The 15,621-nt window shown below is 36.3% G+C and overlaps 1 protein-coding gene across 1 annotated transcript in view; it reads right to left on the bottom strand.

Moving 5' to 3' along the window:
- Positions 1–942: 942 nt before the first annotated feature.
- The window catches only part of DCDC2C (doublecortin domain containing 2C), a 183,499-nt gene continuing 168,820 nt past the window's right edge, over positions 943–15,621 (bottom strand). The window contains exons 15-16 of the mRNA XM_007476177.2: positions 5,002–5,261; positions 943–1,259 (exon numbers count right to left, since the gene is read on the bottom strand). Coding sequence (XP_007476239.2) covers positions 5,047–5,261 — 215 coding nt within the window. The 3' untranslated portion in view covers positions 943–1,259; positions 5,002–5,046. The remainder of the gene's footprint in view (positions 1,260–5,001; positions 5,262–15,621) is intronic.

A 15,621-nucleotide genomic window follows, 5' to 3' on the forward strand; every position in this document is an offset into this window, starting at 1 on the left:
AACCATTCTGGAAGGCAATTTGGAACTATGTGCAAAGGGTTTTAAAAGAATGCCTGCCCTTTGATCCAGCCATACCACTGCTGGGTTTGTACCCCAAAGAGATAATAAGGTAAAATACTTATACAAAAATATTTATAGCTGTGCTCTTTGTGGTAGCAAAAACTTGGAAAATGAGAGGGTGTCCATTGACTGAGGAATGGCTGAACAAATTGTGGTATCTAATGGCAATGAAATAGTATTGTGCTGAAAGGAATAATGAACTAGAGGATTCCTGTGTGAACTAGAAAGACCTCCAGGAACTGATGTAGAGCAAAATGAGCAGAACCAGGAGAACATTGTACATAGAAACTGAAACACTGTGGCACAAATCAAACGTAACAGACTTTTCTACTAGTAGCAATGCAATGATGCAGGACAATCCAGAGGAATTTATGAGAAAGAATGCTATCCATATCCAGATAAAGAATTCTGTGAGAGTAGAAACACAGAAGAAAAACATAGGATTGAACATGTAGTTGAATAGGGATATGATTGGGGTTTGGGCATTAAAAATTCACTCTATTACAAATATGAATAATATAGAAATATATTTTGAACAATGATACATCTATAACCCAGTAGAATTGCTTGTCAGCTCCAGGAGTGGGGAGAAAAGGAGGAGAGAAAGAACAGGAATCGTGTAACCATAGAAAAATATTCTAAATAAAAAATAAATTTAAAATAAAATCATAATAATAATAATAAACTTTTTTTTTAAAAAACCCTAAATTTAACTCTTTACTACTTCTTCTCATTACTCCTATTACCACTATCTGGAGGCAAAAATAAAAATATATTTCATCCATAAAAAAAAAAATCTGAAGTGACGTGACATGACACCTAACCTATTATATACTTCTTGGAAGAAGAAAAATGAGGTAAAAAATCAGTACATTTTAGAAATTTTCTGGAAGAATTTTCTGGCATTTAATTATAATGACCAACATTTCATTCTTTTAAATGTTTGGTAAAAAGAAATCTTACCAAGAAAGAGAATTAAAACAATTTGGGACACAAAGCACCTGCAACCCTCCTTGTAAACAGAAACTACTATTCTGGGGTTCAGGTTTCCCTTCAGACATGATTTCTTTGCTGTTAAAATGTCTGAATGTGAGATGGAAGCAACTATGATAGGAGAAAAATTGGCTTCAAGTAGATTTAAAGGTGATTTTTGTTGTTGTCGTTGTTGAAAAGCACTGGATTCTCACTCCCAAGGCCACCTGAAAGACAGAAGTAGAAGAAGATGCCAAAAATGTCTTGAAAAGTTTTATAAGACCATCCATCCCCTTCCCTCCTGCTGCTACTTTGCAGAAAAATGTTTTTCTCCAGTGATATGCCAGATCAAAGACTATTGAAGTTGACATTTCAGACTTCAGAAGTCATATGGTCCAACTGCCTCATTTTATAGATGAGTAAAACTAAGTCCCAGAGAGGATAATAATAATAATAATACTTAACTACCACTTACATAGCATTTATTATGTAGTAGGCACTGTTCTTTGACCCTCACAACAATTCTGAGAAATAGATACTATTATTATCCCCATTTTACAGATGAGAAAACTGAGGCAAGCAGAGATTAAGTGATTTAAAGGGTCATAGAAGTAAGTGTCTGGGGCCAAATCATCTTGATTCTAGGCCAAGCAATCTATCCAATTCTCCACAAATCACATAAGTATTAAATGGTAGAAATAGCATTCAAATCCATGACCATTTGAATCTAAATCCAGTGCCCTTTCTACTTCCCTTAATTATCCGGCCCTTAACTAAAAAGGAATCTCCTCTATGACACTGCTGAAAACCCATCTGAAATATCTGCATTAATGGAAAATCCACTGTCTCCCCAAAACAAGCCATATCTTGTATTTCTATTGAAGATTCCTTTTATGTTTACATTGGATTAGATGTCTGCTGAGATACCTTCTAAATGACAAATTCCATGATTCTGAAGGTTCAAATACTGATTATGTTACTATACAACCATGGGCAAAACACAACCCATCTACGACCCAATTTCTACATCTGTGAGAAAAGCCTTAGACTAAAAACACTTCTGAGTCCCCTTTTAGCTCTGAATCTATGATCCTATAATCTCTTCTTGAATATGAGCTTCGTTATCTATAAAATGGCAATACTATTGCTGCCACACATATGAGTAAAGCAACTAGCCCATATAAATGTTTTTGAAGATGAAGAATAACTGCTTGCTTATAAAGAATCAGCTTGTATAGTAAAAAGAATAAACAATGTACTTGCACATCTTGGTATTTAAGATGTCAGAATCAGATTTATTAATAAAGAAATAATTTGTAACCTCCAACAGAGGCAAAGCTAAATAAAAGTTTCTTGAAATCTATTTGTTGGCTGAATTTCTGAGATATAAATAAAAGCTAGAATTTCTGTGGAAGTTGACTTTTTAAAAGGTATTGAATTTGCATTATATGCTGAGAGATAGTTTGGTATGCACTAGAAAGAGAACCAGAGAAAGTCAGGAGAAGATTGTATCAAAATCCTATCTCTGATATAATCTTTGTGATCCTAGACAAGTCACTTAATTGCCCTGAGTCCTAGTTTCTGAATCTCTAAAGAAATAATCAAAATTGCCATACTTAACCACAGGATTACCATGAGGAAAGCAAGGGCTTTTTGTAAACCATAAAATGCTTGAAAAATGTATATAGAAACATAATCCAAATCTAAGGCATTGTGATAACCTGAATAGAAGATCAAAGGGGACACCTCATTCATAGGATATTTCCCAAGCATATATATGTATCTTTCATATATATTTATATATGTGCACATACATATATATACATGCACATGCATATATACATGTGTGTACATATTTTGTATATGGATACATGTGTCAATGTCCATATATGCCTATACATTTGTATATGTATGTATATTAAGTATCAGATCTAGAAATTTGCTTGTGTTCTCCATTAAAAGAATGACTAAAGTTGTTGAGAAAAATGGTTAACATAAAACTAGGAAAAATCTGGATATTTCCTTTCTTTCACCATTTATAAACCCCAAGAAATTTTCACCAGATAGGTATGAGTTACTTTCCCTTGAAGCACCTTCTCTGATACCTAGTAAGGGGTAGTGGTGGAACCAAGATTTGAACACCCAGATGCTCTGATTCTAAATCCAATATCCTTTCCCTTAAGGGAAACCAAAATCAACTCTCTTCTTTTGACAAAGATAGAGAGACAGACAGACAGACAGACAGACAGACAGACAGACAGAGACAGAGAGAGAGACAGAGAGAGACAAAGAGACAGAGAGAGAGACAAAGAGACAAAGAGAGACAGAGAGAGACAGAGAGAGACAGAGAGAGAGAGAGAGAGAGAGAGAGAGAGAGAGAGAGAGAGAGAGACAGAGAGACAGAGAGACAGAGAGACAGAGAGACAGAGAGACAGAGAGACAGAGAGAGACAGAGAGACAGAGAAAAGACTTCCCTCAATACTTCCGGAAATATTCTGATATATTACAGGGGCTATTTAATTGAAGACAGATCACATTCATGATTAGTAAGTATTTGGCATATTCCCATGTCACTTAAGGTGGAGAGATGGAGACACCCATGAGAGAGATATTGGGGACCTACTTGTGCAGGTGTGGGATACTCTTCACTGGTTTATCACATAGTAGGAAGCAACCTCTTCCCATATCCAGAACCATCTGAATCATTAAAATCAACTAACTAGTGCAGTCTCTCTCTGTCTGTCTCTCTCTGTGTGTGTCTCTCTCTCTGCCTCTCTCTGTGTCTCTCTCTGTCTCTCTCTCTGTGTCTCTCTCTGTCTCTGTCTCTGTCTCTCTCTCTCTCTCTCTCTCTCTCACACACACACACACACACATACACACACACACACACACACACACACACACACACACACACACACACACACACACACCATCCAGGAATGGAGGGCTAATTCCCTCCAAAGGAGACTCATAAAGTAAGCCAGGAAGGGAATGAGGTCTAACTTCCCATTCCCTTAAGCCATATGTCAAAGAAATAGGTTTGAGTATTTTATCTGTTTTGTTTGGTCTTTTCAGAAATGGGTGAAGGAAAGGGAGGCATTAGGATGCAAGGACCCAATCTTGGAGCCAAGATTATAAGCCAGTTGTAACAAGCCCAGCAGGGAAGCCCTGAAAAGCTAAGGCCACAAGAGGAATCCCAGACAAAGCTATGTGCTTGAATTTGGCTAATGCTATGTAGGAACTGAATTAAGCTGTGATGATTATGTCCATGAGGTATTTGGGAGAAATGTTTGTATGTTTGTTTTCATTATACCATTGAAATAAATAATCTCTCATTGTTAAATGGAACTGGAATCCTCAGAATCCAAAAATTGAGGGAACACAATAAGAGTTTAAGCCAAATGCAAAGACAAGAGACTACCCCAGTCCCTTAAGGATACCAGGAAGGGTGAAATGTAACACACCTGACCTTTGGGCAATGGAAAGGGGGAAAGATCAGAGAGTTACTATTGCATATATATATACACACACACACACACACACATATATATATATATAATACTTTAGGGTTTATAAAGCTTTTTACTCAAAACAACCCTGGAGAATAAACAGAACTAGTTTTGTTATGCTCATTTTGCTGATTAAAAAACTGAGGCTCAGTGAGAGACTTGCTTAGGATCAAAGAAATCACAGATTTCTTACAGTGGAAAGGATCTCAGCATTTACCTGGTCTATTATTCCTGGAAAAGGATCTCCTCTCTAGCATCTCCAACAAGTGGCTACATTTGCTTTAAGATCTCCAATGAGAGGGACTCCATCCCCTCCCAGGGCATTCCATTACACTTTCTGGTCACATATATTTTGTTAAACAATAAAGTGTCATAGTCAATATTCAAACCAAGTCCATTTCCACTTCCATAAAAATCACAATAAGATACAATTCCATAAAAGAAAAATCTAATATCATACCTCTTTAGCTAGTGCAATGTGAGGTCACATGGCAAGTTTTTCTCTTCAATTATTTTGTGATCGTTTTTTGCCCCATGGCCAATATGCCTGGTAAAGCAGTTCTTCCTTGCCAAAGTTTTGTTTTCTTTGGCTTTTTGTCTGTTGTTCTGGATTGTTTTGTCCCTTTGATAGTAGAAGTTGTTGGTATCCTAGATGTATTTGATCATGTGGTTGATTTAATAGTTTTTGTTTTACCTTGAGGGAGGTATCAGAGTGGGCTCCTAGATTTCAAAAATAAAACAAAACCCACATTAGCAATGAGCACTTATAAGTCTGACCAAAATATGTAGAGCTTTCTAAAAATGGGCCTGGAATTTGTGCAGCAAGAAATTATAAATGTTAGGCATTCAGAGGAACATGAAAAGGTTTGTATGAATTGATGCCTTGCAAACTAAGTAGAACCAAGACAAAGCTATGGACAATGACAACACCCAATATCAGTGAAAAGATCACTAAAAGTAAGTGGATCCTGAAGAGCTAGAGAAGGGAAAAAACACATTGATGGTCCTGGAAAAAAGATGACAAAAGATGGTTCCTCCCTAGTGGCATCAAGATATACATTGTATTGATGGAATATTGTATACATTGTCAGATAGTTTTTGTAGCTGATAATCTTTTATACATTATCAGATAGTTTTGCATCTGATACATTTTTATTTAATTTTTTCTTTGTCAGAATTCAATTTGTAAGGAATGGGAAATTTGATATAAAGACAAAAATGTTCAAATTAAGTTATATTTTTAAATTATGTACATAATATCTTAGGGTAGAAAAATTATGTTAACTACTAGTCAGTTAACAAATGTTTATGAAGTATATAATATATGCCAGGTATTATGCTAAATGATGATGACACAAAGTGCTTGGCAACAGTATATAATCTCCACTGGAAGAGACTAAAGCAGTGATGGTTAACCTTTTAGAGACCAAGTGACCAAACTGCATGTGAGTCACTCTCTTAACCCAGTCAGGGGAGGGAGGAAGCGCTCCCATTGAGTTGCTGGGCAGAGGCGTGGGTGAAGTGAAAAATATCCTCAGTAGTAGTAGAGAGGGGGAGAGGAGCAGCCCCCTAAAGCATGCATGCCATAGGTTCACCAACATGGGGCTCCTAAGGAATGACTTTCCGAAAGGCAGGATAATATGAAATGGAAGATCTCTGGTCTCCCTAATTTGGAGCAGGTATAGACTGGTCTGCAAACTCTTGCTCAGCTTTGTAACCACAACTGGTCAAAAGACCCTAAATAGTCAGGACTTTGCTATTGGTCTGCCTCTTTCCTGCTCAACTGCTGGTTCTGTGAGAGAGATTGTGCTAGAAGAGGAATAACCACAAAAAGAAGCTTAGTTGGGGGATAATACTAGGTAGAAAAACTGCTTTATGTCTGAGCTCTTCCTTGGAACTAAATAGCATAGGGGAGAATGTACTAGGTGCTGGAGTACATATATTTGTACTTCTATTCTTGCGATATTTTTGTAGTAAATATTTCTGTGTTAAAACTAATTGGTTGAATGAAACTGGGGCACCACTAACTAGTGGTTAACAGGAGGGAGAAATACACTTGTATGGAGGGGGGAAAAGCTGATAGTATTCAAGAGATATCACTTAAGGGTACAGTACCCTGGAACCCTGAGGAGTTTACATCAATTTTAACATTGCTCTTAGAAAATGGGTTTGGAGTTTTATTGTATATGAAACTCTATCTGCCATCTCTGTCCTTTATACAGACCATATCCCCTGCCATTCATGGAATGCACCCCTTCCTTATCTTTGCCTCTCTTAGAATAGTTATTTTCCTTCAAGCAACTTATATATTAACTTTTTATACAAACCTTTTTTATGGTTCTCCCTAGATGATAATGCCCCCTTCCAAAAAATTACCAAGCATTTACTTTGTATAACATATGGGAAATAAATTATAGGATAAAATATTATATGCCATATACATCATATATATGAAATAGCATTGTATGTATATATTTTAAATATATATTTTACTCCTTGAGGGCATAAATTGGTTCACTTTTGTCTTTACAATCTTCAGCTATTATAGTTTTTCAGTTGTTTCAGACTCTTCATGACACTATTTAGGGTTTTCTTGGCAAAGATATTGCAGTGTTTACCATTTCCTTTTCCAGATCATTTTACATATGAGAAACTAAAGCAAACAAGGTGAAGTAACTTGCCCAGAATCATTCAACTAATAAGTGTCTGAGACCAGTCTTGAACTCATGAAGATAAAGTCTTCTTGGCTTCAGGTCCAGCACTTGATCCATTATGCCACCTCGCTGCACTAACCCTAGTACCATACCATAATACAGAAGAAGGAAGAAGTAAGAAGGAGGAGGAGGAGGAGAAGGTAGCAGTACATGGTACTTAATAAATGCTCATTGACTGATTAAATGATACATATTCCATAGTGAATAGAGGGCCAACCTTGAAGTCAAGAAGACCTTGGTTCAAGTCTTGCCTCTGACATATTGACTAAATGACCCTGAGAAAATCATTTAATTACTAGTGCTTCAACACAATTATCTAAGGCCATAAATTGCTGAACAATTGCCAACAGGTGATAATAGAGACATTCCTCCCTAGACATTCCCTGAAATGATAAAATCATAAGTTTGGGAAAATATACACATATCATTTGGATAGACAAATGAAGAAGCTCTGGAAATTTGATAATACAAATACACCATGTAAGGCAATTACTACTGTGACTTGTTTTAGCAATCATTCAACAAATATTGTAGCCACAAAACTCACATAATGTCTGATCTGGAAGAGGCCTTAGAGAACATTTAGTCTGCTCTCCTTACTTTATAGAAGAAGAGAATAAAGCCCATAAAGACTAAGTGACTTACTGAGAATCAGATAGGGGACAGTAGGTGACACAGCAGATAGAGCACCAGGCCTGGAACTGGGAGGCCCTGGGTTTGAATCTGGCCTCAGACCCTGGGCAAGTTACTTAATCCCAATTGCCTAGTCTTTGCCCTTCTCCTGTCTTAGAATTAATTCTAAGACAGAAGGCAAGGCTTTTTTATAAAAAGAAAGAGAGAATCATATAAGTAGTTAGGCACTGAGCAGAGACTCAGTGGGGTCTTCTGATTCAAGACTCCTGTTCTTTTACCACAGTGAACCCTCTTCTTCCAACAAGAAGTCACAGGTGGAGGAGGCAGAGCCAAAATGGTGAAGCAGAGCAGGGAAATCTCAAACCAACATGAAAATCCTCTCAACAACCTTAAAATAATACCTCAGAACGAATACTGAAGTGAAAACCAACAAGGAGACAGAGTGAAGAAACTTTCATACAGAGAACAACATGAAAGGTAAGCAGAAAGGGTCTGGTTCGCTGGGGTGACAGGAGAGCACAGCAGGAGACTATGCTGAAGAGTAAGGAGCAACCACACACACACACACACACACACACACACACACACACACACGTACTCTTTCAGGTTCTGAACCTAGGCCCAAGCTAACATCTAGCCCCTGAGACCCTATCTAAACCAACAGCAGTGTAACCCCACACATACCCATTAAAGTTTCCATCATAGCCCATGCATTCAGTAAGTAAGGTCCAGGAACCCCAGCCCAAAGCAGTCTGCACAGCATGTCTGATCTGTGTAAGCCCCAAGCAAATCCCTAGCCCAAGCTACAAGTGAGAACTTGAGCCCCAGTGTAAGGCAGTCTGTGCAACACCCCTAGTCTATATAAGCCCAGAGCAAAGCCCCAAGCCCTATCATAAGACAATCCCCAGCATGCTGGCCTGTGTGAACCCAGACCAAGCTAGCCCTTACCAAAGCAAGGTGAAGTTACAGCCCCCAGGCAAGGCAGTCCAGAGTGCCTGACCTGATTGAGCCCAAAAAACCCTATCCAAGCCTGAAGTTGGACCCTAAACCCCAGCAAAGGGTACCTCACAGTGCTCTGAGCTCTACAAGCCATCATCAGTCACTGGGGGTGATTGAATTAGCAGTAGGAGGTAGATTTCAGAACTCCAACCCACAGGCCAGCATACTACCTTGGAAAAACTAAAATTTGAAGAAATACAGAGATAGTGCTAAGGGGAACATCAAAGAAGAACTGAAATTTAAGAGAGTGCCCTCTCTACCTTGAGAATGGAGTCCACCTTTAAGACAAAAATGAAAGTCAAGAAATGGGCTGGGAAAATGAGAAAATATTTTTTAAAAACCTAACCATAGACAATTTTTATGGAGCCAAAGAAGAGCAAGGCAGAGACACAGAAAGGGACAATGAAAGCAAATGAAACACACACAAAGCTTCAAAGAAAAATAGGGGAAATGCAGATCAATAAAGTGGGCATGCAACTAAAAAAAACTAGAAAAGGAAAAAATTTAATATCCCCAATCAAACACTAAATTGGAAATCCTAAAAATAAAAGGAGAAATTAATAAAATTGAAAATAAGAGAACTGTTAAACTAATCAATAAGACTAGGTGTTGATTTTATGAGAGGAAAGCAAATAAAATAGAGTGAATATGATTTTTAAAAAGGAAAGAAGAAAATAAAATAATTAGCATCAAATAGGAAAAGGGTGACCTCACCTCCAAGGAAGGGGAAATTAAAACAATCATTAGGAACTACTTTGCCAACATATGCCAACAAATATGACACTCTAAAATGAAATGTATGGATATTTACAAAAATATGAATTGCCCAGATTAATAAAAGAGAAAATAGAATACTTAAATAATCCCATCTCAGAAAAAGAAATTGAACAAGCCATCAATGAACTCCCTAAGAAAAAAATCCCCCAGAACAGATGAATTCACAAGTGAATTATATTAAACGTTTAAAGAATTATTAATCCCAATACTATATAACCTAATTGGGTAAATAGGCAGAGAAGGAATCTTACCAAATTCTTTCTATGACATAAATATGGTACTATTATCTAAGCCAGGAAGAACAAAAACAGAAAAAGAAAAATATAGGCCAGTTTCATTAATGAATATAGAGGCAAAATGTTTACATCAAATACTAGTAGCAAGGAGACTACAGAAATATCTCACAAGGATCATTCACTATGGCTAGGTGGTAATTATACCAGGAATGCAGGGCCAGTTTTAATATCAGGAAAACTATTGGCATAATTAACCATATAAATAACAAAACTAACAGAAATCACATGATTATATTAATAGATGCAGGAAAAGCTTTTGACAGAATATACTAGAAAACAAGGAAAATAAATGGGTCATTCCTTAAAATGATAAATGGTATCTACCAAAAATCATCAGCAAATATCATCTGTAATGGGGATAAGACAGAAGCCTTCCCAATAAGATCAGGGGTGAAGCAAGGATGCCCATTATCACCACTATTATTTAATATTAAACTAGAAATGCTAGCTTTAGTGATAAGAAAAGAAAAAGAAATTTAAAGAATTAAAGTAGGCAGTAAGGAAACTAAGCTATCACTCTTTGCAGATAATATGAGGGGATACTTACAATAAGTTTAGTAAAGTTGCAAGATACAAAATAAATCCACAGAAATCATGAGCATTTCTATATAACATCAACAAAGTTCAGCAGCAAGCAACAGAAAGAGAAATTCTATTTAAAGTAACTCTAAACAATATAAAATACCTAGGGGTCTACTTGTCAGGACAAACCAAGGAAATATATGAACACAATTACAAAATACTTTTCACACAAATAGTCATATCTAAACAAGTGGAAGAATAGTAACTGCTTATGAGTAGGCCACGCTAATATAATAAAACTGACAAATCTATCAAAATTAATTTACTTATTCAGGGCCATACCAAACTACCAAATAATCATTTTATAGAACTAGTTAAAAAAAATAAAACTCATCTGGAAGAACAAAAGACCACGAATATGAAGGGAATTAATGAAAAAATGTAAAGAAAGGTGGCCTAGCAGTCCCATATCTCAAACTATATTATAAAGCAAAAATCATCAAAACAGTCTGGTACTACCTAAGAAATAGAATGGTAAATCAATGGAAATAGATTAGATGCACAATATATAGGTATAGATGACATTAGAAACCAGAGTTTGATAAACCCAAAGACCCCAACTTTTAGAATAAGAATTCACTCTGACAAAAAATGCTGGAAAAATTGGAAAACAGCATAGCAGAAAGTAGATATATACCAAGTATCTCACACCCTATACCAAGATAAGGTCAAAATGGACCTATGATCTAGATATAAAAAGAGATAACATAACTAAACATAACTAAATTAGGGGAACATAGAATAGTTTACCTGATTGATCTTTGAGAAGGGAAGAATTTATGACCAAACAAGAGAGAGGGAGCATTATAAGATGTAAAATAGATAATTTTGATTATTTTAAATTAAAAAGCTTTTGTACAAACAAAACTAATATACCCAAGATTAGAAGGGAAACAATAAATTAGGGGGCATAACAAACAATACAAATTTCTCTAATAAAGGCCTAATTACCCAAATTTATAGAGAACTGAGTCAAATTAACAAGAATACAAGTCATTCCCCAAGTGACAAATGGACAAAGAATATGAACAAGCAGTTTTCAGGTGAAAAAATCAAAGCCATCAATAATCATGTAGGAAAAAATGTTCTAAATCACTCTTCATTAGAGAAATGTAAATTTAAACAATGCTAAAATACCACCTGACACCTATCAGATTGTCCAATATGACAGAAAGAGAGTATGTTAAATGTTGGAGGGGATATGGCAAATTTGGAACATTGATGCATTGTTAGTGGAGTTGTGAAGTGATAGCAATTTGGAACTAAGACCAAAGGGCCATAAATTTTTGCATATCCTTTGATCATGTAATAACACTGCTGGGTTTGTATCCCAAAGAGATCATGATAAAAGGAGAAAGGACCTACTTGTACAAAAATATTTATAGCAGTTCTTTTTGGGGTGGCAAAGAATTGGAAATTGAGGAAATGTCCATCAATTCAGGAATGGCTGAACAAATTGTGGTACATGTTGGTGTGCTATAAGTAATGGTAAGCAAGATGATTTCATAAAAAGATGGAAAGACCTGCCTGAAATGATGCAGAGTGAAATAAGCAGAACCTGGAAAATATTGAACATAGTGACAGCAATATTGTATGATGATCAACTGTGAAAACTTGGCTGCTCTCAGCAATGCAATGATCTTGGACAATCCGGAAAGACTTATAAGGTGGAATGCTCTCCACCTCCAGAGAAAGAACTGTTGGAGTTGGATGGATACAGATCAAAACATACTATATTTCTTATCAGTATTAGCAATTTTATTTTGGTGTTTTGATTTTGAATGAGTTTGTTCTTACAACAATTACTATTATGAAAGTATATTTTTCATGATGAGAAAAACAAAATTTTTTTAAAGAATTCACTATATGTGCTTCCTGAAAGTAGTAAATACTTCCTATTCCCAAGAACTTTTCCTTAGGAAAAGGAAGACATGCAATAGGGGGCAGGTGTTTGAAATCTGGCATCCCTAAACCCAAGGGTAGACCTTCATCAACATACATACACACACACGTGCGCGCGCGTGCATTTTCTATCCCTTTCTAGAATAGGTCTGGGTAATGTATAGTTATAGGAAATTATATCAAACACTGGATAGCAGAGCTTTAAATGACAATACAATTCTCTGATAAGAATCCAATGGCAACAAAGAATCTTGAAGGTTTCAGTCATTCTTTGACTGAACTACTTTGGAACTACTTTGCCTTGTCACAAACAAACTATGATAGAACCATAGAAATTTTGAGGTAGAAAGAATCTTATTTTAGAAAGGACTTTAATAATTATCTAGTCCAAGTATACAAGAAAGGATATTGAGATAGGCCAGGAAAATTAAGCAGCTCTCCATAGTTCACATATATTCAATTGCTAAGCTGAGATTCAAATTCTCTCCAAGCTCTCCTGACTCTTCTTCAATCAAGTGCTCTATTCATAACACCATCCTGCCTAGGCTCAGAGAAGAAAATCAAGCAGTACTGTATTTACTCAAACATGAGTAAAATTGCTAAGGCAAAATAATTGCAGAAAGTTACAAATTTTTACAACTCGGAAAATTTAAAAAATACATAGAAAAGGGGCAGAGAACAATATAGTGAGTAATGAAGGAAATGAGCATAGCCATTGTTTATGTAGGTAGTTTGATTTACCAAGTGTTCTATATATTGATCAATCAATCAATAAACATTTAAGTGCCTATTATGTGCCAAGCACTCTTATTTTCTCCTTAAAACAACACTATAAGGGAGGTAATATGGGTATTATCATCCTCATTTTAAATAAGAAAGATTGAGGTCCAAAGATTAAGTGAATGACTTTTTTTCAAATAGCTAAGGATTTAGAGTTGGAAGACATCTGAGAATTCATCTGATCCAAGTGACTTTCCTCTCTGGGATTTAGTTTATTTTTCTGTAAAATAGTACCTGTACCCACACTCACATTTTTTATTTATTGCAAGAATCAAATGAAATCATGTTCATAAAGTACTTTGTAACGGTAAAGATAATTTAGTGAGATAGAGGGTAAACTGGTCTTGAAGTTAAGAAGAACTGGATTTGAATCCTACCAGTGACCCTGTGACTGTTTAAGTCTCAACTTCTCAACATCTTACAAATGTGAAAACCAAGACCCAGAAGAGTTAAGTAGCAAAGATAGGATTCAAACCTTGATTCTAAAACCCAAGCCCAACCACCTCTATATTGTCCTTCAAATTTCCACCCAAGCAAGTGACAATAGCCACTCTCCAGAAGAATGGCCAAGGAGAGATATATTTACAGAAGTTGGCAGAGACAATAAAGAAAAAGGTCAGCTTTTAATATGCATCACAAACACACAATATAAACATACACACATACATACACACACACACACATACACACACAATCTGTTAGAATCTCTTAATGAGGAAGGTTCCATAGGAAAACTGTTCTCTCTTTGCCCATGAGTCACTGATGTGGTTAGAGTGTTTTCAGTAAAGTGAAGAAAACAGATGCCAGAGTGGAGGCGATCCAGGGATAGAAATAGGAGCCCAGTTGTATAAAATCAGAACTGAGGATCAGTTCCAAAGAACCTGACAGATCCAATAACATTTCCATATACCTAGAAGAGAGATCTAATTTGCCAAAATCACCACCTTGCCCAAGAGGCATCTGTGTTCCCTCAGGCTAGAAATACAAGACCTACTGCATTGATGGATTTTTTAGGCCAACTGCCCACTTTTCTTGAGGACAAGAATATCTGGAAAAAGCTGCGTTTCAAGACTAGTGACATACATAGGAGGCAGGAAGAGGCCTTGGCTTGGTATCCAACCCCTTGGTCTGGGATTTTGATTCTTTCTCTATAAAGTAGTACCTGTACCACCCTCATTTTGTGAATTTATTGCAAGAATCAAATGAGATCATGTATATAAAATACTTTGTAAATGTAAAGATAGTCTAGCAGAGTAGAGGGTAAGCTGGTCTTAGAGTTAGGAAGATATGGGTTCAAATCCTGCCTGTGGCTACATAAGTCCCAATTTCTAAATGTCCCAGCAACTTTCTGAGATTGTATGCTACAGAAGAGTAGTGAATCTATAGTTGTAGAAAGGTTCCTCATTAAGAATTCCTTATACTAAGAGCAGCTAGGTAGAATAGTGCCAAGCCTAGAATCAGGAGGACTTGGGTTCAAATTTGGTCTCAGACACTTCCTAACTGTGTGACTCGGGCAAGTCACTTAATCCTGTTTGCCTAAAGCTTGCCTTTCTGTCTTAGAGTAGTTTCTAAGACAGAAAATCAGGGTTGAAAAAAAACTCTTTGTACTAATGAAGCACGCTCCTTGACACACAGCAGGTTCTGAATAAATGCTGATTCACTGAAATCACATCTCCAGTTCAAAATAAATATATGGACCAGTCCTGGTTAGCTATATACCTGAGATTGGGCAGCTAAGTGATACAGATAGAGGGCCGGGTCTGGAGTCAGGAAGATTCTTCATGAGTTCAAATATAGCCTCAGACACTCCTAGCTGTGTGATTCAGGTAAATTACACAACTCCATTTACCTTAGTTTCCTCATTTATAAAATGAGCTAGAGAAGGAAATGGCAAATCTCTCCAGTATCTTTGCCAAAAGAACACCAAATAGTATCACAAAAAGTCAGACACACTTGAAAAACTCACACACACACATACACACATACACACATGCACATATACACACACAAAAACAAATATGAGATAGGGAAATTTTGTAGATGTTTCAGGATCCAGAGATATAGGGGTTCTAATTCATTGTCCTTTCTATTGCCAGGAGAAGAAAATTAAAATGTTGACTTAACTTTAGAATGGAAAGGACAGTTCCTTTCTAGAATAAATGATATATATATTTATATATATATGTATATATATGTATATATACATACAATATAACTTGTATGAGGTCTGTGATCATGAAGTCACTCCGAAGCAGAGCAAACATCATTTCAACACAGAAAGCCTCTGCTTTGTGCAAGGACATGTAATCAGCTCTAAGCATTCAAAGATGAGAGAGGACATAACTCCTTCCTGGAAGGAGCTTACAGTATAGTGAACAAAACACAAATACATGTAAG

The sequence above is a fragment of the Monodelphis domestica genome, chromosome 1 (genome assembly GCF_027887165.1).
Source record: "Monodelphis domestica isolate mMonDom1 chromosome 1, mMonDom1.pri, whole genome shotgun sequence".
Classification (NCBI taxonomy): domain Eukaryota; kingdom Metazoa; phylum Chordata; class Mammalia; order Didelphimorphia; family Didelphidae; genus Monodelphis; species Monodelphis domestica.